Here is a 26,695-nt window from a genome sequence, read left to right on the forward strand (position 1 = left end):
CAATGGGACCGGAGCGTGTATGTAACTATGTAACACAGGCATACCCCGCATTAACGTACGCAATGGGACCGGAGCGTGTATGTAACTATGTAACACAGGCATACCCCGCATTAACGTACGCAATGGGACCGGAGCGTGTATGTAACTATGTAACACAGGCATACCCTGCATTAACGTACGCAATGGGACCGGAGCATGTATGTAACTATGTAACACAGGCATACCCCGCATTAACGTACGCAATGGGACCGGCGCATGTATGTAACTATGTAACACAGGCATACCCCGCATTAACGTACGCAATGGGACCGGAGCGTGTATGTAACTATGTAACACAGGCATACCCCGCATTAACGTACGCAATGGGACCGGAGCATGTATGTAACTATGTAACACTGGCATACCCCGCATTAACGTACGCAATGGGACCGGAGCGTGTATGTAACTATGTAACACAGGCATACCCCGCATTAACGTACGCAATGGGACCGGAGCGTGTATGTAACTATGTAACACAGGCATACCCCGCATTAACGTACGCAATGGGACCGGAGCGTGTATGTAACTATGTAACACAGGCATACCCCGCATTAACGTACGCAATGGGACCGGAGCATGTATGTAACTATGTAACACAGGCACACCCCGCATTAACGTACGCAATGGGACCGGAGCATGTATGTAACTATGTAACACAGGCATACCCCGCATTAACGTACGCAATGGGACCGGAGCGTGTATGTAACTATGTAACACAGGCATACCCCGCATTAACGTACGCAATGGGACCGGAGCGTGTATGTAACTATGTAACACAGGCATACCCCGCATTAACGTACGCAATGGGACCGGAGCATGTATGTAATTATGTAACACAGGCATACCCCGCATTAACGTACGCAATGGGACCGGAGCGTGTATGTAACTATGTAACACAGGCATACCTCGCATTAACGTACGCAATGGGACCGGAGCGTGTATGTAACTATGTAACACAGGCATACCCCGCATTAACGTACGCAATGGGACCGGAGCGTGTATGTAACTATGTAACACAGGCATACCTCGCATTAACGTACGCAATGGGACCGGAGCGTGTATGTAACTATGTAACACAGGCATATCCCGCATTAACATACGCAATGGGACCGGAGCATGTATGTAACTATGTAACACAGGCATACCCCGCATTAGCGTACGCAATGGAACCGGAGCATGTATGTAACTATGTAACACAGGCATACCCCGCATTAACGTACGCAATGGGACCGGAGCATGTATGTAACTATGTAACACAGGCATACCCCGCATTAACGTACGCAATGGGCCCGGAGCATGTATGTAACTGTGTAACACAGACACACCACGCATTAACGTACGCAATGGGACCGGAGCGTGTATGTAACTATGTAACACTGGCATACCCCGCATTAACGTACGCAATGGGACCGGAGCATGTATGTAACTATGTAACATTGGCATACCCCGCATTAACGTACGTAATGGGACCGGAGCATGTATGTAACTATGTAACACAGGCATACCCCGCATTAACGTACGCAATGGGACCGGAGCATGTATGTAACTATGTAACACAGGCATACCCCGCATTAACGTACGCAATGGGACCGGAGCATGTATGTAACTATGTAACACAGACATACCCCGCATTAACGTACGCAATGGGACCGGAGCGTGTATGTAACCATGTAACACAGGCACACCCCGCATTAACGTACGCAATGGGACCGGAGCGTGTATGTAACTATGTAACACAGGCATACCCCGCATTAACGTACGCAATGGGACCGGAGCCTGTATGTAACTATGTAACACAGGCACACACCGCATTAACGTACGCAATGGGACCGGAGCATGTATGTAACTATGTAACACAGGCATACCTCGCATTAACGTACGCAATGGGACCGGAGCGTGTATGTAACTATGTAACACAGGCATACCCCGCATTAACGTACGCAATGGGACCGGAGCATGTATGTAACTATGTAACACAGGCATACCTCGCATTAACGTACGCAATGGGACCGGAGCGTGTATGTAACTATGTAACACAGGCATACCCCGCATTAACGTACGCAATGGGACCGGAGCATGTATGTAACACAGGCATACCCCGCATTAACGTACGCAATGGGACCGGAGCATGTATGTAACACAGGCATACCCCGCATTAACGTACGCAATGGGCCCGGAGCATGTATGTAACTGTGTAACACAGACACACCCCGCATTAACGTATGCAATGGGACCGGAGCGTGTATGTAACTATGTAACACAGGCATACCCCGCATTAACGTACGCAATGGGCCCGGAGCATGTATGTAACTGTGTAACACAGACACACCCCGCATTAACGTATGCAATGGGACCGGAGCGTGTATGTAACTATGTAACACAGGCATACCCCGCATTAACGTACGCAATGAGACCGGAGCATGTATGTAACTATGTAACACAGGCATACCCCGCATTAACGTACGCAATGGGACCGGAGCGTGTATGTAACTATGTAACACAGGCATACCCCGCATTAACGTACGCAATGGGACCGGAGCGTGTATGTAACTATGTAACACAGGCATACCTCGCATTAACGTACGCAATGGGACCGGAGCGTGTATGTAACTATGTAACACAGGCATACCCCGCATTAACGTACGCAATGGGACCGGAGCGTGTATGTAACTATGTAACACAGGCATACCTCGCATTAACGTACGCAATGGGACCGGAGCGTGTATGTAACTATGTAACACAGGCATACCCCGCATTAACGTACGCAATGGGACCGGAGCGTGTATGTAACTATGTAACACAGGCATACCCCGCATTAACGTACGCAATGGGACCGGAGCATGTATGTAATTATGTAACACAGGCATACCCCGCATTAACGTACGCAATGGGACCGGAGCGTGTATGTAACTATGTAACACAGGCATACCTCGCATTAACGTACGCAATGGGACCGGAGCGTGTATGTAACTATGTAACACAGGCATATCCCGCATTAACATACGCAATGGGACCGGAGCATGTATGTAACTATGTAACACAGGCATACCCCGCATTAACGTACGCAATGGGCCCGGAGCATGTATGTAACTGTGTAACACAGACACACCCCGCATTAACGTATGCAATGGGACCGGAGCGTGTATGTAACTATGTAACACAGGCATACCCCGCATTAACGTACGCAATGAGACCGGAGCATGTATGTAACTATGTAACACAGGCATACCCCGCATTAACATACGCAATGGGACCGGAGCATGTATGTAACTATGTAACACAGGCATACCCCGCATTAACGTACGCAATGGGACCGGAGCATGTATGTAATTATGTAACACAGGCATACCCCGCATTAACGTACGCAATGGGACCGGAGCGTGTATGTAACTATGTAACACAGGCATACCTCGCATTAACGTACGCAATGGGACCGGAGCGTGTATGTAACTATGTAACACAGGCATACCCCGCATTAACGTACGCAATGGGACCGGAGCGTGTATGTAACTATGTAACACAGGCATACCTCGCATTAACGTACGCAATGGGACCGGAGCGTGTATGTAACTATGTAACACAGGCATACCCCGCATTAACGTACGCAATGGGACCGGAGCGTGTATGTAACTATGTAACACAGGCATACCCCGCATTAACGTACGCAATGGGACCGGAGCGTGTATGTAACTATGTAACACAGGCATACCTCGCATTAACGTACGCAATGGGACCGGAGCGTGTATGTAACTATGTAACACAGGCATATCCCGCATTAACATACGCAATGGGACCGGAGCATGTATGTAACTATGTAACACAGGCATACCCCGCATTAGCGTACGCAATGGAACCGGAGCATGTATGTAACTATGTAACACAGGCATACCCCGCATTAACGTACGCAATGGGACCGGAGCATGTATGTAACTATGTAACACAGGCATACCCCGCATTAACGTACGCAATGGGACCGGAGCATGTATGTAACTATGTAACACAGGCATACCCCGCATTAACGTACGCAATGGGACCGGAGCATGTATGTAACTATGTAACACAGGCATACCTCGCATTAACGTACGCAATGGGACCGGAGCGTGTATGTAACTATGTAACACAGGCATACCCCGCATTAACGTACGCAATGGGACCGGAGCGTGTATGTAACTATGTAACACAGGCATACCCCGCATTAACGTACGCAATGGGACCGGAGCGTGTATGTAACTATGTAACACAGGCATACCTCGCATTAACGTACGCAATGGGACCGGAGCGTGTATGTAACTATGTAACACAGGCATATCCCGCATTAACATACGCAATGGGACCGGAGCATGTATGTAACTATGTAACACAGGCATACCCCGCATTAGCGTACGCAATGGAACCGGAGCATGTATGTAACTATGTAACACAGGCATACCCCGCATTAACGTACGCAATGGGACCGGAGCATGTATGTAACTATGTAACACAGGCATACCCCGCATTAACGTACGCAATGGGACCGGAGCATGTATGTAACTATGTAACACAGGCATACCCCGCATTAACGTACGCAATGGGACCGGAGCATGTATGTAACTATGTAACACAGGCAGACCCCGCATTAAAGTACGCAATGGGCCCGGAGCATGTATGTAACTGTGTAACACAGACACACCCCGCATTAACGTACGCAATGGGACCGGAGCGTGTATGTAACTATGTAACACAGGCATACCCCGCATTAACGTACGCAATGGGACCGGAGCATGTATGTAACTATGTAACACAGGCATACCCCGCATTAACGTACGCAATGGGACCGGAGCGTGTATGTAACTATGTAACACAGGCATACCCCGCATTAACGTACGCAATGGGACCGGAGCATGTATGTAATTATGTAACACAGGCATACCCCGCATTAACGTACGTAATGGGACCGGAGCATGTATGTAACTATGTAACACAGGCATAACCCGCATTAACGTACGCAATGGGACCAGAGCGTGTATGTAACTATGTAACACAGGCATACCCCGCATTAACGTACGCAATGGGACCGGAGCATGTATGTAACTATGTAACACAGGCATACCTCGCATTAACGTACGCAATGGGACCGGAGCTTGTATGTAACTATGTAACACAGGCATACCCCGCATTAACGTACGCAATGGGACCGGAGCGTGTATGTAACTATGTAACACAGGCATACCTCGCATTAACGTACGCAATGGGACCGGAGCGTGTATGTAACTATGTAACACAGGCATACCCCGCATTAACGTACGCAATGGGACCGGAGCATGTATGTAACTATGTAACACAGGCATACCCCGCATTAACGTACGCAATGGGACCGGAGCATGTACAGTATGTAACTATGTAACACAGGCACACCCCGCATTAACGTACGCAATGGGACCGGAGCGTGTATGTAACTATGTAACACAGGCATACCCCGCATTAACGTACGCAATGGGACCGGAGCATGTATGTAACTATGTAACACAGGCATACCCCGCATTAACGTACGCAATGGGACCGGAGCATGTATGTAACTATGTAACACAGGCATACCCCGCATTAACGTACGCAATGGGACCAGAGCATGTATGTAACTATGTAACACAGGCATACCCCGCATTAACGTACGCAATGGGACCGGAGCGTGTATGTAACTATGTAACACAGGCATACCCCGCATTAACGTACGCAATGGGACCGGAGCATGTATGTAACTATGTAACACAGGCATACCCCGCATTAACGTACGCAATGGGACCGGAGCATGTATGTAACTATGTAACACAGGCATACCCCGCATTAACGTATGCAATGGGACCGGAGCATGTATGTAACTATGTAACACAGGCATACCCCGCATTAACGTACGCAATGGGACCGGAGCGTGTATGTAACTATGTAACACAGGCATACCCCGCATTAACGTACGCAATGGGACCGGAGCATGTATGTAACTATGTAACACAGGCATACCCCGCATTAACGTACGCAATGGGACCGGAGCATGTGTGTAACTATGTAACACAGGCATACCCCGCATTAACGTACGCAATGGGACCAGAGCATGTATGTAACTATGTAACACAGGCATACCCCGCATTAACGTACGCAATGGGACCGGAGCATGTATGTAACTATGTAACACAGGCATACCCTGCATTAACGTACGCAATGGGACCAGAGCATGTATGTAAAGTGAAAATGTAGTTAAAGGGAAGCAATAAATTTTCCCACTTTTCGATGCATGTACTGTACTGCAATCATCCTATACGTGCATAACTGATATAAATAACGCATGTGTAACAGGCTCTATAGTCTCCCCGCTTGCGCACAGCTTCGGTACAGGTAGGGAGCCGGTATTGCTGTTCAGGACGTGCTGACAGGCGCATGCGTGAGCTGCCGTTTGCCTATTGGGCGATATGTCCTTACTCGTGAGTGTACTTAAAGCGAGTGTCCTTAAACCGGGGTATGCCTGTATACACAGTCCTGTTAAATAACACGTTACTTAACATAGAAACTGCTGGGTAAATATAGGGATTTTGGGGGTTATTTTCCCGCCTGCACTGGTACATTTCACGCCCTATCTCTCTCTTTACCCTTTTAATAGTTTTTGATTGTCGCAATGGCTAACGTGAGCCCGGAGCTTGATAACATGGAGGTGCAGAACCTCCCAAATAACAACAACCGGTGGGAACATACAGAGCACCTGTGGGAGCAACCCACAGCCACCGGGAAGCTGTTTGAGTGCTCCCGGATCAAAGCACTGGCGGGTACAGTATCTTTATTTAACTTTTTTCTTCTTATTATTTATTTATAATGTACCAACATATTCCATAGCGCAGTACAATAGGGTTGGAGGACCGAAAACGTAAAATATCAACACTAACACACATTGTGTAAGGAGGGCCTGACCCAAGGAGCTTACAATCTATAAGGAAGTCTAAGTGGAAACATAAGGTGCAGAGGGAGAAGGAGGTGCAGAGGGAGAAGGAGGTGCAGAGGGAGAAGGAGGTGCAGAGGACGAAGGAGGTGCAGAGGGAGAAGGAGGTGGCTGTGTTTCAGAGAGCTGCTTGTTGGTGTTGTTTCTAAGAGCGACTGAGGTGAAATGAACACAGTTGAGCAGCAAACAGACCCCCTAAGCTGAGATGCAGGGAGGAAGTGCTGACCATATCCAGGTCTGTGTCTGTTCCTCAAGATGTTAACCCTGTCCACGCTGGCTTAGTGGACAGAAGCAGTGAAGGGGAAGCGTTTTGGGGAGACTCTCTTAGGGGGCCACATGTGCTGCGACTCGATTGTTGTTTCTAAGTGTCTGAGGCGTTTATCCATTTATACACAATGATTTTGCCACCATGCAGTGTCTCCGGCTTTATTTCTTTCTTTCTGCTCTCCCTCTCTCCTATGCCCACCTCTCTCACATCCTTACCCTCTTTCTCTCTCCCTCTCTCCTGTGCCCATCTCTCTCACATCCTTACCCTCTTTCTCTCTCTCTCCCCCTCTCCTGTGCCCATCTCTCTCACATCCTTACCCTCTCCCTCCTGTGCCCATCTCTCTCACATCCTTACCCTCTTTCTCTCTCCCTCTCTTCTGTGCCCATCTCTCTCACATCCTTACCCTCTTTCTCTCTCCCTCTCTCCTGTGCCCACCTCTCTCACATCCTTACCCTCTTTCTCTCTCTCCCTCTCTCCTGTGCCCATCTCTCTCACATCCTTACCCTCTTTCTCTCTCCCTCTCTCCTGTGCCCATCTCTCTCACATCCTTACCCTCTTTCTCTCTCTCCCTCTCTCGTGTGCCCACCTCTCTCACATTCTTACCCTCTTTCTCTCTCCCTCTCTCCTGTGCCCATCTCTCTCACATCCTTACTCTCTTTCTCTCTCCCTCTCTCCTGTGCCCATCTCTCTCACATCCTTACCCTCTTTCTCTCTCCCTCTCTCCTGTGCCCACCTCTCTCACATCCTTACCTTCTTTCTCTCTCCCCCTCTCCTGTGCCCATCTCACATCCTTACCCTCTTTCTCTTTCCCTCTCTCCTGTGCCCATCTCTCACATCCTTACCCTCTTTCTCTCTCCCTCTCTCCTGTGCCCACCTCTCTCACATCCTTACCCTCTTTCTCTCTCCCTCTCTCCTGTGCCCACCTCTCACATCCTTACCCTCTTTCTCTCTCCCTCTCTCCTGTGCCCACCTCTCACATCCTTACCCTCTTTCTCTCTCCCTCTCTCCTGTGCCCACCTCTCTCACATCCTTACCCTCTTTCTCTCTCTCTCTCCCTGTTACGCTCCCTACCTTCTCTCTCTTCCTTTTATTGTCTCGTGCTCTCTTTTAACTCGCTATATTATATTTCTTGCGACATGTTCCCTCTTTGGTTCATAGTTTATCTTCCTCTTCTTCTTTTGTTTCTTTCATTAGAGCGATGAGCTAAACTATAAACTCGAGGATAGACAAGGGGAGAGAGGCAGGAGTCAGAGAGAGAGAGAGAGTAAGTTATGTAAAGAGACCTGAGGGCAGAGAGGTTGAGAGAGAGGAAAGTGAGAGAGAGGACGCTACGTTAGAAAAGTGAGAGAGGAGAGAGATGAGGAAGAGAGAGAAAAGTGATAGTGTCGATTGGGGCACAACTCAATGAAGTGAACGGGAGTTTTTGGGCGACAGCATCCAGATTGGCACTATAGCAGTTTCATGAAAAACCCAGAGAGAGGAAATAGAGAGGCAGACAGAGAGAGAGACAGACAAAGAGAGAGGCAGACAGAGAGACAGAGAGAGAGGCAGACAGAGAGAGAGACAGACAGAGAGAGAGGCAGACAGAGAGAGACAGAGAGAGGCAGACAGAGAGAGACAGAGAGAGAGGCAGACAGAGAGAGACAGAGAGAGAGGCAGACAGAGAGAGACAGAGAGAGAGACAGAGAGAGAGACAGAGAGAGAGACAGAGAGAGAGACAGAGAGAGAGACAGAGAGAGAGACAGAGACAGAGACAGAGAGACATAGACAGAGAGACAGAGAGACAGACAGAGAGAGAGACAGACAGAGACAGAGACAGAGACACAGAGAGAGAACAGATATAAGGAGAGCTTTGTTTGCAGCTACATTTAATATGGCGGCTCTCCTGGCTTTGAATTTCACGTTCCCTCCCTTTCCTGGGTTCACATGACGAGTCGTTAATTCCCTAGACGAACGTGACGCCGTCCAGAAGAAAACGTTCACCAAGTGGATGAACTCTCACCTCTCCAAAGTGCCGTGCCGTGTAATCGACCTGTACAGCGACCTCCGTGATGGTTACATCCTCACCAAACTGCTCGAGGTGCTATCAGGGGAGCAGCTGGTAAGATACAGGAGCGCGAGCCCTGAGACGCCCCGGGGAGTTCGTTAATGCTCACGTTTATTAAAGTTCCCTTGAAGCGCTGGACACAAAGTTGCATAATAGATTAGGTTAAAAACGACATATGTCCATTGAGTTCAACCATTGTTAAACTTTATCGTGTGGTATACGCCGACATTTATAGTTATATTGATCCAGTAAAACATTAGCCAATTACGTCTCATAAGGGGGAAAATAATTTCCGTCCTGACTACAGTAGTGGCAATCAGTGCTCCCTGGATCAACATCATGTCGTTGAATACCTTTCCTTTTTTTAAAAGATCTCTAATCTTTTCTTAAAGATGTCTACTGTATCTGCCATCACCAACTCCATCTGTAGTAAATCCCACATTATTGCTGTAAAGCAACCTTTAGCCTCGACCCCTAAATTTATGTGCCCACTACACGAGACCCCACCCGTGGCCCCAGAAAGGTTAGAGAATTAACTCTGCGGGGTTCCCTGCTTCTGAGTGGGACCCCCCGCAGGGTTAATCTTCTGACTGAAACTACAGAAACGAACTTGTACTACAGCAGCCCGTGTCTCCCTCCCCACGTGTCTCCCTCCCCACGTGTCTCCCTCCCCACGTGTCTCCCTCCCCACGTGCCTCCCTCCCCACGTGTCTCCCTCCCCACGTGTCTCCCTCCCCACGTGTCTCCCTCCCCACGTGTCTCCCTCCCCCACGTGTCTCCCTCCCCCACGTGTCTCCCTCCCCACGTGCCTCCCTCCCCACGTGTCTCCCTCCCCACGTGCCTCCCTCCCCACGTGCCTCCCTCCCCACGTGTCTCCCTCCCCACGTGTCTCTCTCCCCCACGTGCCTCCCTCCCCACGTGCCTCCCTCCCCACGTGCCTCCCTCCCCACGTGCCTCCCTCCCCACGTGTCTCCCTCCCCCACGTGCCTCCCTCCCCCACGTGCCTCCCTCCCCCACGTGCCTCCCTCCCCACGTGCCTCCCTCCCTACGTGCCTCCCTCCCCACGTGTGTCTCTCTCCTTCCTTCTGTGTCTCTGTCTCCCCAGCAGAAGCAGACTCTCCGGCTCAGTTCAGTCAGTCTGGATGATGACGTCGTAGATGTCCGAATATGGATATGAGGTCATCATCCAGGCTGACTGAACGGAGCGAGAGACTGCTGCTGGCTGACTGAACGGAGCGAGAGACTGCTGCTGGCTGACTGAACGGAGCGAGAGACTGCTGCTGGCTGACTGAACGGAGCGAGAGACTGCTGCTGGCTGAACGGAGCGAGAGACTGCTGCTGCTGGCTGAACGGAGCGAGAGACTGCTGCTGGCTGAACGGAGCGAGAGACTGCTGCTGGCTGAACGGAGCGAGAGACTGCTGCTGGCTGAACGGAGCGAGAGACTGCTGCTGCTGGCTGAACGGAGCGAGAGACTGCTGCTGCTGGCTGAACGGAGCGAGAGACTGCTGCTGGCTGAACGGAGCGAGAGACTGCTGCTGGCTGAACGGAGCGAGAGACTGCTGGCTGACTGAACGGAGCGAGAGACTGCTGCTGGCTGAACGGAGCGAGAGACTGCTGCTGGCTGACTGAACGGAGCGAGAGACTGCTGCTGGCTGACTGAACGGAGCGAGAGACTGCTGCTGGCTGAACGGAGCGAGAGACTGCTGCTGGCTGAACGGAGCGAGAGACTGCTGCTGGCTGAACGGAGCGAGAGACTGCTCCTGGTTCTGCTGGGGAGACCGTGGCTGCTGCTGCTGCTGCTGTAGCGCATGTTAGTTTCAGTCAGGAGATTAAGGCTGCGGGGGTCCTTTTGCGACACCCCTGAAATTTGTCAATGACCCCCAAGGGAGTCGCGATCCACAGGTCCCGCACCAATGCTGCTAAGGACCCTTTCCTTTGGTTCCCTCCAATCGCGAGGGATGACCCCGTGTCATGTGTACGGTGCCCCGCGTGAAACATGATCTTCCTTAAATATATTTGTAAAAATTAAAGATACCCCGTCTTAGACACTTCTTTTCTAATGCAAGAACACCTCATTTGGATAGTCTTGACTGGTATGGTAAGTCAGACGGTTATTCATTTGGTAGCTCTTCTGTGCACTTTATCCCGTTCCATAATGTATATTTTATGGAGAGGTGCCCAAAACTCTGTGTGCAACGTGTGGTCTTACTAAGGATTTATACTGTGACTTAATGATGCTTTCTTACCTTCCACCCGTCGCGCATTTTATACAAGATAATATATTAATAGCCTTTGCAGCTACTGCCTGACATGCAGCACTATTGCTAAACCTGCTGTCTACAAGCACTCCCAGCTCCGTCTTTATCACAGGTTGACCTAATATTGTTCCATTTAGTTTGTAGGTAGCATGATTATTCTTCCCGAATAAATACCCTTACATTAAACTTCATCTGCCACACGGTTTAGCTTCCACAATTGCCTTTGCACATAAATAAACTTGCAGTTTCAGCCCTGCTGCCTTGGTAACTGTTGGCCTGCACAAGCTGTGTACTGTATGCATCCGGCTGCAGCTGTAACTCCCATAGTTAGACATACAGTAGCATGTGATGTCGGATCTGAGATACACACCTTTCGTAACTGAACTGATTGAATATCCCCCTTTAAGTCAAACTTAGCACATTTGTTCATGGGTTTAACAGAATAGTGTGTGTGTTTAGGAGTGGTTATACTGCTATTCGCACTGTACCTGTGTGTAAATATCAGGTTTGGCAGTGTAAGGGAGAGGGAGGCTCACACTTCTGCTGTATGCTGTGTATATATGCTATGTATACATGTTATAGTGAAACAGTGTGTGAGGGGTGAGGCTGGCACTGCCGCTGTCCGAGCTGTGCCTGGGGTGTGTATGCATGTCATGGTGTAGCGGTGTGTGTGTTAGGGGGAGGCTGGCAGTGCTGCTGCCCGCACTGTACATGTGCTGTGTATTCAAGTCATGATGTATAGTGTGTGAGGGGTGAGGCTGGCACTGCCACTGTCCAAGCTGTGCCTGGGGTTTGTATACATGTCATGGTGTAGTAGTGTGTGGGGGGAGGCTGGCACTGCTGCCCTGTACCTGTGCTGTGTATACATGTCATGGTGTAGTGTGTGTGAGGGGAAGGCTGGCAGTGCCGCTGTCCGAGCTGTGCCTGGGGTTTGTATACATGTCATGGTGTAGTAGTGTGTGCGTGTGAGGGGAGGGTTGCCCTGTACATGTGCTGTGTATGTATCTCATGGTGTAGTAGTGTGTGCGTGTGAGGGGAGGGTTGCCCTGTACATGTGCTGTGTATGTATGTCATGGTGTAGTAGTAGTGTGTGTGTGTGTGTGTGTGAAGGGAAGGCTGGCAGTGCCGCTGGCTGCTCTGTACATGTGCTGTGTGTGCATGTCATGGTGTAGTAGTGTGTGTGTGTGTGTGAGGGGGAGGCTGGCAGTGCCGTTGCCTGCCCTGTATCTGTGCTGTGTACATAGGTCATGGTACAGGAGTGCAGTGTGTGGGAGGCTGGCATTTCCCTGCTGTACTGCCCCAGTGCTGTGTATAAGAGTCAGGTCTGGCAGTGTGAGTGAGGGGGAGGCTGGCAGTGCTGCTGCCTGCCCTGTACATGTGCTGTGTGTGCATGTCATGGTGTAGTAGTGTGTGTGTGTGTGTGAGGGGGAGGCTGGCAGTGCCGTTGCCTGCCCTGTATCTGTGCTGTGTACATAGGTCATGGTACAGGAGTGCAGTGTGTGGGAGGCTGGCATTTCCCTGCTGTACTGCCCCAGTGCTGTGTATAAGAGTCAGGTCTGGCAGTGTGAGTGAGGGGGAGGCTGGCACTACTGCTGCCCCCGCTGTTCCTGTGCTGTATGTGGATGTCATGACGTTGTTACACAAGGATGGCATTCTGAGATACTGGTATATGGGTGGGTAGAAGACCTTCCATAGGTATCTTCCCATCCTACCTATAATCAGGACCCTTTCTAGACACATATAGAAAAGTGAACTTGCTATAACACCATCCAACGTACCCTCTCCAGCCCAAGCCCACACGGGGCCGTATGCGGATCCACTCCCTGGAGAACGTGGACAAGGCCCTCCAGTTCCTGAAAGAGCAGCGAGTGCACCTGGAAAACGTGGGTTCCCACGACATTGTGGACGGGAACCACCGCCTGACGCTTGGCCTCATCTGGACCATCATCCTCCGGTTCCAGGTACAACTAGAGTCAGGGATTGGATAGGTGGGATCCTGGGAGCGCAGCATTACATGGTAAACAGAAGCGAGGTGGGAACAAAGCCAACGTTTCAGCCACTCCAGGAGGCGTTCGGCTGTCCCTACTATATATCATGCGACATCCATGAATTAGCCTTGTTATCTGTCTTCTTACGCTTACCTTCCTTAATTGTTGCGTCCTGCTCCATTACAGTCAGTCCCACGTAGCATGTCAGACAGCAACATACAGTATCAGTGTAATGGTCTTCCTTAGAAAGATTCAGATCACCCTTTAAACAGCAGCCCTCCCAGGAGCCCTTACACTACATACAATGTTAGGATATCGCCTCTGCGCACGTTCTGCTCTCTTTCTAGTACTAAAAACCATGGTTTTCCTCATCTCTAGTTTCTGAGGTTAACATGCCAAACTTTAGACAGCAATGGGCTCTGGGGAGAGCTTCATGTAACCTGCTGGACACTTAGTATTTCAAACACTTATATCTCCTAAACATAGCGTCAGGTGTAAAAAATAAAAACAGCGTTGAAAAGGTCAAGAAAAGACCCCTTAAAGTCCCAAAAAATAAAATGCGAACTTCTGCTTAAAATACCTGTTTTGATTGTTTGTATCTTATGAAAAATGAACATGTTTTGCTTTTCTCCATGTCTGCTGAATTCAAGCAGAGCAGCAACTTCAGCTCCTCATTTTGTAACATCTTGTTGGACATCATTAAGCTTAGAATATATTCTCGGTAGCACCTTTACATGGTTGTTGCTTTACACCGCGTGTACATTCTAGCAAACAAAAGACGTACTTCTCTATCAGCCCTTCACAAGTCCTCCAGTAGCGGTGCAATTCTCTAATTGCTTTGCACTGCATGAGTGGCCTCTCCAGCAGTATAGGGGCGCAGCAGATGGTCCCCTCTGTTCACCTGCTCCTGGAACGCCTTGTAGAAGCACAGAATGTGCTGTGTCCCAGAACTCACTCAAGTCTCTCGCCTCCCTTTAGATTCAGGTCATAAAGATAGAAACCGAGGACAATCGGGAGACGAGATCGGCAAAGGACGCCTTGCTTCTGTGGTGCCAGATGAAGACCGCTGGGTGAGTGCCATAGGATATTGCAAAAGCGGCATTAGCAATGTGTGTAATTGAGAGAGTTATTCGTTTGGTGGCTGCCGCTCAGTGGTTTCAGTGGTCCTGTAGGTTTGAAGGAGCACTCCCATTAGTGCCACAGCAACCTGCCCCGGGTGCTCAGGATTTCTACAAATAGCGGTGTTCAAATAGATAAAGCAATAGTTGGCACTCCAGAGGTCTTGATGGAAAGTTGAAAATTCCTGCATTTCATTCTCACCTTTATCTTAAGACCCCTGGAGTGCTTTAATCTCAGTGTTTTTAGGTATCAGGGACTGGTTTCTGTGTATGTAATTATGATTTATCCCCTGTTGTTTCTAGATACCCAGAGGTCAACATCCAGAACTTTACAACCAGCTGGAGAGACGGACTCGCTTTCAGCGCTCTGATTCACAAACACAGGTACCGCCGTAATAACACAAGTGACATGGACAGAGGATTATGGGTAGAGACAGGCTGACACAGATAGAAGGGACCTAGGTCCCACCCAGCCTGTCCCTCCTATTGCTTGGTGACTCAGTGACTGACAAAGGAGACTTATGGCCCTTTAATGCTGAGGGACACAGACAGAAGGTCCCTGTGTCCATCTTTCCCACTCTAGGGGGACATAGTGACACAGACACAGAATAATCTTATGACCTGGTAAATCTGTCATTTGCCTAACTCAGGGGTTCCTATGACAGCAGTTGAATGAATATTATTATGGACATGCCAGTAAATTATACTTAGCACTTATTTGTATGTAAATGTTTCTACGTTATGAAATCTTTGCAGCGTTTGGTAGTTTTTTCCTTCGGATTCTAATTAAGGCGGTTGAGTATTTCCAGAATGAAAAATGCAACTCGTCTCCAAGTAAAATGCACACACGCAATTATTTTTAGGCTTTTGTGTCAGTGAAGGGGGTGGGTGAATACTCCCCCTTCTCCAAAAAAAGTGGTTCACTTAGATATCTTAATCCAGTAAAATCTGCTCCGAACGTCACTTAAGTAGTGACAGAGCGTGCCACTCTACATAGAAACATAGTTTATTTATTAAACTGCAGTAGTGCCGATTGGGGCATTACCGCATGGAAACTGCCTTTGAAGCCATTGGATTTTCCTCCCCGATTGGCACTCAGGCGGTTGAGTGAATTACTCGTATACAATGTGACGTGAGATATAAAAAACACTTGGACCTCCTGGTGTCTGCCCGTTCCCCTGTCTGCGGTGGAACCTCAGGTGCTATTCCATTCTTGGCTTCCTTTCATATTTAGGAAAGCCTTACATCTATTCCAAGCATTTTTTAAATTCCTTTAATGTATTCACCGCTTCCACCTCTGCCAGGAGCTTATTTCACAAATCCACTACTCTCTCCGTGAAGAAGTGCTTCATCATATTTCCCCCGAGCCTCCCACCCTCCAGCGTGACCTCTTGTTCCAGCTCTTCTTTCTCTCGAAAATATGCTTCCCTCCTGTACCTTGTCTTAAACCCCTGACGTATTTGAAACGTTCCTATGATATCTTCTAGTGATGTACCCGGAAATTACCCTGTACCCGGCATACCCTGGGCGCTGGGACCCGGTGCCAGATAATTTCCGTTCTGCTCTGCTCCCTCGGTCCTTCTCTTGGAGAACGGCAGGAGCAGAACAGCAGAATACTTAACTGCAGCCGGCGGCGCAGGGTGAGGAGGACCGTGGTAGAGGGTGAGGAGGACCACCGCAACATCCTGGTCGTGGTGGGAGCAGTGTCAGCCATCTTGGTGGCGGTGGCAGCAGAGGACGTCATTTGATAGCCGGGGAGGAGCGGGCTGTCCAATAGTAACGCTCCTGCTCCGGCCACATGTTCCTCTGCTCCTGCTCCGGCACCAGTTCTGAAGGATGTCTTCCACTGCGCCCACCGGCTGAACAATGACGTCCTCTGCTGCCACCTCCACCAGGATGTCTGCCACTGCTCCCACCGCCACCAGGATGCCGCTGTGGTCCTCCTCACCCTCCGCCGCCGGCTGAAGATAATTTAAAGCTACCCAGCCCCGGCAAATTTTCTATTTTTCCACGGGTACCCGGCAGTTCTCAGGATCTGGTACAACACTAATATCTTCCTTGTCTCCTCCCAGCTGCACATATTAAGGTCCTTTAGTCTTTCCTGATAAGTTGTATGATGTAGACTAGGGGTGGCCAACTCCAGTCCGCAAGGGCCACCAACAGGTCAGGTTTTAATGATATCCCTGCTTCAGCACAGGTGGCTCAATCAATGGCTCAGTCGAAGACAGATTGAGCCACCTGTGCTGAAGCGGGGATATCCTGAAGACCTGACCCGTTGGTAGCCCTTGAGGATTGGAGCTGGCCACCCCTAGGCCAGGCACCATTTTAGTCCCCCGTCTTTGCACAACCTCTAATTTACTTATGTCCTTGTGGTCATATGCTCTCTAGAACTGAACATGGCACTCTAGGTCTTACCAATGATCTACAAAGTAGCATCACTTCCTCCAGTTTGCAGAAACCAATCAGCCCATCTCACTTGCTTTTCCAGACCAGAAGTCATTGACTTCAACAAACTGACCAAGTCGAACGCCGCATACAACCTGCAGCAGGCATTTAACACAGCCGAGCAACAGCTGGGCCTCACCAAGCTGCTAGATCCTGAAGGTGAGTCGCACTAAGACACTCTTATACAGAGCCCACTTTCAAATTATACCCCCCCCCCCCCCAGAAATCGTTCTCTCATACTGTACCCCAACCTACTTATGCATTTATATATCACTTCTCTATCAATTCTGCTCTTTGTTTATAACTGAAATGTAAAAACTAAAATCCTACCCTTACCATCACTGGCACATTTAATTAGGAATTGAGTCACTCTCAGAGTCAACCAACCATTTCCATAAAACTGTAACATGACTTCATGTCCCACTGTATAGGCGCATACTCGCTTTCCTAGGGACAAAAGGGGAAAGGCTCAAAGTCTTTATGAAACAATGATGAAATGCATTACAAAGTCAACACTTTCACTGTGATAATAACTTTATTTCATAGAGCGCTTTCTCCCAATGGAACTCAAAGCGCGTCACCATTACAGGACAGCGCACGGTACTTTGTACATGTTATTTGTACAGACACATTCCCTGCCCCGATGAGCTTACTCTCTATGATTCTGGAGATTGTAGGTAACGAGTGAAGAGGTACAAGCAGGGAGACACAGATTGGGGAAATAAACAGTGGCTTTTCTTTAGCCTGTATCTTCCAAGAGCAGCACAGCTTTAAGGCAGCACACAAATAAGGGCTTTGTAAGGGCTCACTCACACTTGCTAGTCCCTATCTGCAGGGCTGGAAGGCTAGGCCTCTGGGCAACCCCAAAGTGGTACCTGTAAGCAGGGGGCTCCCTATATCCGTCTCCGGGTTTGTGTCCATGGGGTGCACCCTCTGGCTGGTTCCAGTGACTGCTGTGTCCTGGAATAGAGGGTCAGGTTCCTTGGGATCTCTCTCTGGCAGCACAGCCCTTCTGTGCTCAAGACAACCCTGTGCAGTACACATTTAAACCTGCTTGATGAGCCAGGTGGAGACTGGTTAATTGACTCTAGCTGGCATTAACCAGCTCCTTGCTGGACTTATCAGACAGGCATTTGGTGTGCTGCTTTTTTAAACCGGGGAAAAGCCCCGTCACAGAGATAAAGTGACTTGCCCAACGTCACAAGGAGCTGACACTGGGAATTGAACCAGGTTTAAGCTGATTTAAACTCTGTGTTGTTGTTAACGGCATCAGTGTCTTTACTCACTGAGCCACTCCTTCTCCATCTCCCGAAGAAGGTGTAAGCGTACACAGAAACGTTGACTTTGTAATGCCTTCGTTTTTTCATATAGACTGGCGTGCCTTTCTCCTTTTTTCCCTGTGATGACTCTCTCGCGGCAGCAGTACTGCCATTAATGTGCGCCCAGCAGTACTGCCATGAACGCGCGCCAGCAGTACTGCCACGAACGCGCACCCAGCAGTACTGCCACGAACGCGCACCCAGCAGTACTGCCACGAACGCGCACCCAGCAGTACTGCCACGAACGCGCACCCAGCAGTACTGCCATCAACGTGCACCCAGCAGTACTGCCATCAACGTGCACCCAGCAGTACTGCCACGAACGCGCGCCCAGCAGTACTGCCACGAACGCGCACCCAGCAGTACTGCCACGAACGCGCACCCAGCAGTACTGCCACGAACGCGCACCCAGCAGTACTGCCACGAACGCGCACCCAGCAGTACTGCCATCAACGTGCACCCAGCAGTACTGCCATCAACGTGCACCCAGCAGTACTGCCACCAACGTGCGCCCAGCAGTACTGCCACGAACGTGCGCCCAGCAGTACTGCCAGCAACGTGCACCCAGCAGTACTGCCACGAACGCGCACCCAGCAGTACTGCCACGAACGCGCACCCAGCAGTACTGCCACGAACGCGCACCCAGCAGTACTGCCACGAACGCGCACCCAGCAGTACTGCCACGAACGCGCACCCAGCAGTACTGCCACGAACGCGCACCCAGCAGTACTGCCACGAACGCGCACCCAGCAGTACTGCCACGAACGTGCACCCAGCAGTACTGCACGTGTGCACCCAGCAGTACTGCCACGAACGCGCACCCAGCAGTACTGCCACGAACGCGCACCCAGCAGTACTGCCACGAACGCGCACCCAGCAGTACTGCCACGAACGTGCACCCAGCAGTACTGCCACGAACGCGCACCCAGCAGTACTGCCACGAACGCGCGCCCAGCAGTACTGCCACGAACGTGCGCCCAGCAGTACTGCCACGAACGTGCACCCAGCAGTACTGCCACGAACGCGCGCCCAGCAGTACTGCCACGAACGCGCACCCAGCAGTACTGCCATGCACGCGCACCCAGCAGTACTGCCACGAACGCGCACCCAGCAGTACTGCCACGAACGCGCACCCAGCAGTACTGCCACGAACGTGCACCCAGCAGTACTGCCACGAACGCGCACCCAGCAGTACTGCCACGAACACGCACCCAGCAGTACTGCCACGAACGCGCACCCAGCAGTACTGCCATGCACGCGCACCCAGCAGTACTGCCACGAACGTGCACCCAGCAGTACTGCCACGAACGCGCACCCAGCAGTACTGCCACGAACGTGCACCCAGCAGTACTGCCACGAACGCGCACCCAGCAGTACTGCCACGAACGCGCACCCAGCAGTACTGCCACGAACGCGCACCCAGCAGTACTGCCACGAACACGCACCCAGCAGTACTGCCACGAACGCGCACCCAGCAGTACTGCCATGCACGCGCACCCAGCAGTACTGCCACGAACGTGCACCCAGCAGTACTGCCACGAACGCGCACCCAGCAGTACTGCCACAAACGTGCACCCAGCAGTACTGCCACGAACGCGCACCCAGCAGTACTGCCACGAACACGCACCCAGCAGTACTGCCACGAACGCGCACCCAGCAGTACTGCCATGAACGTGCACCCAGCAGTACTGCCACGAACGCGCACCCAGCAGTACTGCCACGAACGCGCACCCAGCAGTACTGCCACGAACGCGCGCCCAGCAGTACTGCCATGAACGTGCGCCCAGCAGTACTGCCACGAACGCGCACCCAGCAGTACTGCCACGAACGCGCGCCCAGCAGTACTACCACGAACGTGCACCCAGCAGTACTGCCACGAACCCGCGCCCAGCAGTACTGCCACGAACGCGCACCCAGCAGTACTGCCACGAACCCGCGCCCAGCAGTACTGCCACGAACGCGCACCCAGCAGTACTGCCATGCACGCGCACCCAGCAGTACTGCCACGAACGTGCACCCAGCAGTACTGCCACGAACGTGCACCCAGCAGTACTACCACGAACGTGCACCCAGCAGTACTGCCACGAACCCGCGCCCAGCAGTACTGCCACGAACGCGCACCCAGCAGTACTGCCATGCACGCGCACCCAGCAGTACTGCCACGAACGCGCACCCAGCAGTACTGCCACGAACGCGCACCCAGCAGTACTGCCACGAACGCGCACCCAGCAGTACTGCCACGAACGCGCACCCAGCAGTACTGCCACGAACGCGCACCCAGCAGTACTGCCACGAACGTGCACCCAGCAGTACTGCCACGAACGTGCACCCAGCAGTACTACCACGAACGTGCACCCAGCAGTACTGCCACGAACGTGCACCCAGCAGTACTGCCACGAACGCGCGCCCAGCAGTACTGCCACGAACGCGCACCCAGCAGTACTGCCACGAACGTGCACCCAGCAGTACTGCCACGAACGTGCACCCAGCAGTACTGCCACGAACGCGCACCCAGCAGTACTGCCACGAACGCGCACCCAGCAGTACTGCCATGAACGTGCACCCAGCAGTACTGCCACGAACGCGCGCCCAGCAGTACTGCCATGAACGTGCACCCAGCAGTACTGCCACGAACCCGCGCCCAGCAGTACTGCCACGAACGCGCACCCAACAGTACTGCCATGCACGCGCACCCAGCAGTACTGCCACGAACGTGCACCCAGCAGTACTGCCACGAACGTGCACCCAGCAGTACTACCACGAACGTGCACCCAGCAGTACTGCCACGAACCCGCGCCCAGCAGTACTGCCACGAACGCGCACCCAGCAGTACTGCCACGAACCCGCGCCCAGCAGTACTGCCACGAACGCGCACCCAGCAGTACTGCCATGCACGCGCACCCAGCAGTACTGCCACGAACGTGCACCCAGCAGTACTGCCACGAACGTGCACCCAGCAGTACTGCCACGAACGTGCACCCAGCAGTACTGCCACGAAGGCGCACCCAGCAGTACTGCCACGAACGTGCACCCAGCAGTACTGCCACGAACGCGCGCCCAGCAGTACTGCCACGAACGCGCACCCAGCAGTACTGCCACGAACGCGCACCCAGCAATACTGCCACGAACGCGCACCCAGCAGTTTTCTCATAGTAGTTGCTGTGCAATCCTCCCACCTCCATATCTCTCTGTTTTTCAAACACAATTTGAATGGTTAGCGCTTTGTTTACTTTCATGTATTATGCACTTATTTGTATTATTCGTCTTTGCGCAATGTCTCGCGCGTTCTCTCGGTGACGCGCTGCGTATGTGGTTTTTGCTACACAAGTATAGATGCAATACACTACGGGATTGCTGGGAGGCAGAGCCGAGTCTTGTGACTTCCAGCAGCGGTGTAAAGTGAGACATCCTAATCACCGATTGTTGCAGACACAAACAGTGTGTTGCAAAGCGTGCATACTCTGCCGTTCCTGATAGTGCTGACATGCGGGGGCCGATTGTGGCTATTTAATTGTTATTCTTGTGGCGTTGAATCGGCCAGCACCACCTATGAAGATCCATTTGACCCCTTATCAGTATTTTTTTTACTGAAGCCTTTTACCCTATTGAGCATCATTAAATGTGCAGAATCACCTATTTGGTCCAAAAACATTGTGGGGTTTGTTTGTTCACGTTTCTGCAACCTGCCCGTTTCCTCCTGTTTCATTCTGTTCATGAGGCCTAACCATGAAATCTCCCATAAAACATTTGATTATTTTTTTATGACAGTTAAAGCGTATATAGTATACAGCAGGCAAAGAGGGGTGGGGGGCCGTGCTGGTCCTTTCTTCCATGTAGTAACACAGGAGGGAGAGGGGGAGTAGAGGGGTATGATACCTTTTATTGGACCAACACGTAGTTGAAATGTTACAAGCTTTCTAACCTCTCAGGATACCTGGCAGAAGGACCCTGAGAGCTTGTAACATATCAACTACTTGTTGGTTCAATAAAAGGTATCACACCCCCTCCTCCCTCTCCCTCCTGTGTTACTATATAGTATACGAGCAGTAGAAGCAGTACAATAATTATATTGTACCTGCGCTTTGTGACTTGTCCGTGTTCTGCACGGTCTTTGTTTTGTTTAAGATGTGAACATGGAGCATCCTGATGAGAAATCTATCATCACCTACGTGGTTTCCTACTACCATTACTTCTCCAAGATGAAGGCTCTGGCTGTGGAGGGGAAGCGCATCGGGAAGGTTAGATATATGTATATATATATATATATATATGTATTTGTATATACAGTATGTATGTATGTATATATACGCACATAATCTGGAAGAGATACTGAAGGTAAATACACATTTACATAAACCTATTTTATATATACACATATTTACATTTGCTGGGTGGGAAATACAGGCTGATCTGATGCAGCGATAGAAACGGCTCAGTCTGCGTAGAGAAGCTGTCTGTCTATCTTCATGGACCGAAAAAATGGTTTCTAAGCTTGCACTCCTTTGCTCACTGTACCGGAACTATTAGAGGTGTGGCACCAAATGCTGTCAGGGGTCTATTCCTGTAGTAGATCCGTGTTGGGGAATGAATCCAGAAGTACGCGTTTCTGGGACCGAAAGGCATTGGATATGTTAATCCAATAAAGGAATCCTGCATCTATTTTTGAGTGCCCGCTGCCTTCTGGAAAAACTGATAAAGGGGGAAGGGGAGGTGGAGGATCAACTGATCCAGCAGCAAAAATGACCAAAATGAATAGTAATTAAAATGATAATAGTGGGTGCAAAATTGTGAATTAGTGAATACAACTGGAAACGGGTGCCAGGAGCATGTGAGGAAACCTAAACATAGAATTCACTTGTTGCACACCCCCAAATGAAATCAAATGTAACGTTTACTAGGTGCAGCTTAACCCCGTTATAGCGCGATCCGTTACAGCGCGGATCCGCTTATAACGCGATGCACGCGTGGCTCCCAATTTTCGTACATATGAATACTTTACAACACGATTATTGGTGTCTTAAATACTTGATTGTACAATGCGTACAATTGTACATTATTTCTAACGCGATCCGCTTATAACGCAACGTGATTCTTTGGACCCCAAGCACAGTGTTATAAGGGGGTTAAGCTGTATACTTAAAACATATACAGTATCACTGTATAAACTTCACAAGATCACCTCCTTAGCACGGAGCCCTGCATTGCTGCCACATTGTCTGCAGGCTGATACTGTGTATACAACAGGAGAAGCGTGATCTGGCACTCAATCAATGCATCAATCAAGAAATAACCTGCCGGTGCCCACGGGCCAAGGGGGATCATCCTGCCACGTCCCCAGGGAATCACGTAGGTAAGGAGAAGGTCCGGGCACACGGTGAGAGCTCTCACCTTGACAAAGACGGCTTTTTACAGTCGAAACGTTGGATATTTTGCTGGATTAAATATTGCTTTTTGTGCAAAGACCGTGTGCCTGGACCTTCTCCTTACCTACGTGATGCTGTGTATACCACATGTATCATTACCAGAGGCTGTGACATTCACTCTGATTATACTATAATGCGTTAGTGACATTATAGGCTTATTCTATTTCTCTATTTCCTGGTGATCTTCATCACTTTTATCCTAGCCTATACTGCCCTCAGCCACTCACACACACTAACCTACAGCCTATCATTCCCAAGTGTGGTATAGCTACATACTATCAAAGCTTTATATGTGATTTAGCCTTATTTTTTATTTCTGAGCCTGATCACTCACTGATTTAGCTAACTATACCACTCCACCCATCCATTTTTTAATTACTGTCGTGAAGTTAATACAGTGATTTATGTTATAGGTATACCTAGTAAACATTACATTTGGTTTCATTTGGTGGTGAGCAACAAGTGAATTCTTGTTTAGGAGCCTTCCTCATATGCTTGGGCATCCTTATCCCTTTTATAGTTCTGGATATCGGCATAGACCCCCATTAGGGACACTTGGATCCACTGACAGCGGATTACATGGCAAGTTCCAGACAAATCCTTTGCTTGCTTCAGGTGCTGGACCAGGCCATAGAGACAGAGAAGGACATTGAGAAGTACGAGGATCTGGCCTCTGAGCTGCTGGAGTGGATCGAGAAGACCATCGCGATCATCACCAACCAGAAGTTTGCCAACTCCCTGCTAGGGGTTCAGCAGCAGCTACAAGCCTTCACCACCTACTGTACCACTGAGAAACCCGGCAAGTGAGTGAGCGCTCCCGAGGGCCTGAAGTCTCAGGAACCAAAAAAATCTCCAGTAACTTCCTCAGAACTCCTCCTATTGCTAGATTTAACCATTCCCAGCGTTGCTTCTAACACACGTAAACCAGAGTTAGAGAAAGTGCTTTGTGTGATGGTACAAGTGGAACGGGGTACCACCACGGTTTTATTTACAATGCCAGGAGTGCCAGAGCGCTTCTTTGTACCCACCGTTACACTCTTTTTTTTTTTTACATTTCTTTTTTTCTTTTTTTTTTTCCGAAAAGGGTATTTCATTTTCAGAAAGTCTCGTTCTGTTTTTTAGAATATAAATATTGTACATGTCTTTGTAAACTATGATCAAAGTGTGCAATTATTTTTCAATCGGGTACAGTACAGTACCACTAGTTTTTGTAAACAACGTCAGCCACTGGTCTCTGATCGATGTAGATGCCTAAGCCAGTCCCTGGAAGCCTCACACACAGCTCCTCTGTTGCCTTTTTTAGGTTCCAGGAGAAAGGGGATTTGGAAATCCTGCTGTTCACCATCCAGAGCAAGATGAGAGCAGAGCAATGTAAACTGTACGTCCCCAGCGAAGGCCGAAGCATCTCTGATATCAACAAGGTAAAGCCCAGAGCCAGGGAGCGGGTCGGACAGGAAGCGCTCAGACCCAGTCAGAATAAACCCATCGCATTTACACGGAACAGGTAAAACCCAGAGCCAGGGAGCGGGTCGGACAGGAAGCGCTCAGACCCAGTCAGAATAAACCCATCGCATATAAACGGAACAGGTAAAACCCAGAGCCAGGGAGCGGGTCGGACAGGAAGCGCTCAGACCCAGTCAGAATAAACCCATCGCATTTACACGGAACAGGTAAAACCCAGAGCCAGGGAGCGGGTCGGACAGGAAGCGCTCAGACCCAGTCAGAATAAACCCATCGCATATACACAGAACAGGTAAAACCCAGAGCCAGGGAGCGGGTCGGACAGGAAGCGCTCAGACCCAGTCAGAATAAACCCATCGCATATAAACGGAACAGGTAAAACCCAGAGCCAGGGAGCGGGTCGGACAGGAAGCGCTCAGACCCAGTCAGAATAAACCCATCGCATATACACAGAACAGGTAAAACCCAGAGCCAGGGAGCGGGTCGGACAGGAAGCGCTCAGACCCAGTCAGAATAAATCCATCGCATATAAACGGAACAGGTAAAACCCAGAGCCAGGGAGCGGGTCGGACAGGAAGCGCTCAGACCCAGTCAGAATAAACCCATCGCATTTACACGGAACAGGTAAAACCCAGAGCCAGGGAGCGGGTCGGACAGGAAGCGCTCAGACCCAGTCAGAATAAACCCATCGCATTTACACGGAACAGGTAAAACCCAGAGCCAGGGAGCGGGTCGGACAGGAAGCGCTCAGACCCAGTCAGAATAAACCCATCGCATATAAACGGAACAGGTAAAACCCAGAGCCAGGGAGCGGGTCGGACAGGAAGCGCTCAGACCCAGTCAGAATAAACCCATCGCATATAAACGGAACAGGTAAAACCCAGAGCCAGGGAGCGGGTCGGACAGGAAGCGCTCAGACCCAGTCAGAATAAACCCATCGCATTTACACGGAACAGGTAAAGCCCAGAGCCAGGGAGGGGATCGGACAGGAAGCGCTCAGACCCAGTCAGAATAAACCCATCGCATATAAACGGAACAGGTAAAACCCAGAGCCAGGGAGCGGGTCGGACAGGAAGCGCTCAGACCCAGTCAGAATAAACCCATCGCTTATAAACGGAACAGGTAAAACCCAGAGCCAGGGAGCGGGTCGGACAGGAAGCGCTCAGACCCAGTCAGAATAAACCCATCGCATATAAACGGAACAGGTAAAACCCAGAGCCAGGGAGCGGGTCGGACAGGAAGCGCTCAGACCCAGTCAGAATAAACCCATCGCATATAAACGGAACAGGTAAAACCCAGAGCCAGGGAGGGGGTCGGACAGGAAGCGCTCAGACCCAGTCAGAATAAACCCATCGCTTATAAACGGA

At 50.4% G+C, this 26,695-nt stretch overlaps 1 protein-coding gene across 6 annotated transcripts in view; it reads left to right on the top strand.

Moving 5' to 3' along the window:
• The window catches only part of SPTBN4 (spectrin beta, non-erythrocytic 4), a 133,654-nt gene that overhangs the window by 13,745 nt on the left and 93,214 nt on the right, over positions 1–26,695 (top strand). For 5 of the 6 annotated variants that reach the window (XR_012802532.1, XR_012802533.1, XM_075606983.1 and 2 more), the window contains 9 exons: positions 6,668–6,830; positions 9,218–9,369; positions 13,362–13,535; positions 14,541–14,632; positions 14,984–15,064; positions 17,169–17,284; positions 22,570–22,682; positions 24,483–24,670; positions 25,171–25,288. Coding sequence is in view for 4 of the 6 variants with exons in the window: in XM_075606983.1 (XP_075463098.1) it covers positions 6,683–6,830; positions 9,218–9,369; positions 13,362–13,535; positions 14,541–14,632; positions 14,984–15,064; positions 17,169–17,284; positions 22,570–22,682; positions 24,483–24,670; positions 25,171–25,288 (1,182 nt within the window). In the remaining 2 variants the exon portion in view is untranslated. Of the gene's footprint in view, positions 1–6,667; positions 6,831–9,217; positions 9,370–10,472; positions 11,415–13,361; positions 13,536–14,540; positions 14,633–14,983; positions 15,065–17,168; positions 17,285–22,569; positions 22,683–24,482; positions 24,671–25,170; positions 25,289–26,695 lie in introns of those variants that run through there. The other variant, XM_075606985.1, reaches the window with a different exon arrangement.

Source organism: Ascaphus truei, chromosome 7 (assembly GCF_040206685.1).
Source record: "Ascaphus truei isolate aAscTru1 chromosome 7, aAscTru1.hap1, whole genome shotgun sequence".
Classification (NCBI taxonomy): domain Eukaryota; kingdom Metazoa; phylum Chordata; class Amphibia; order Anura; family Ascaphidae; genus Ascaphus; species Ascaphus truei.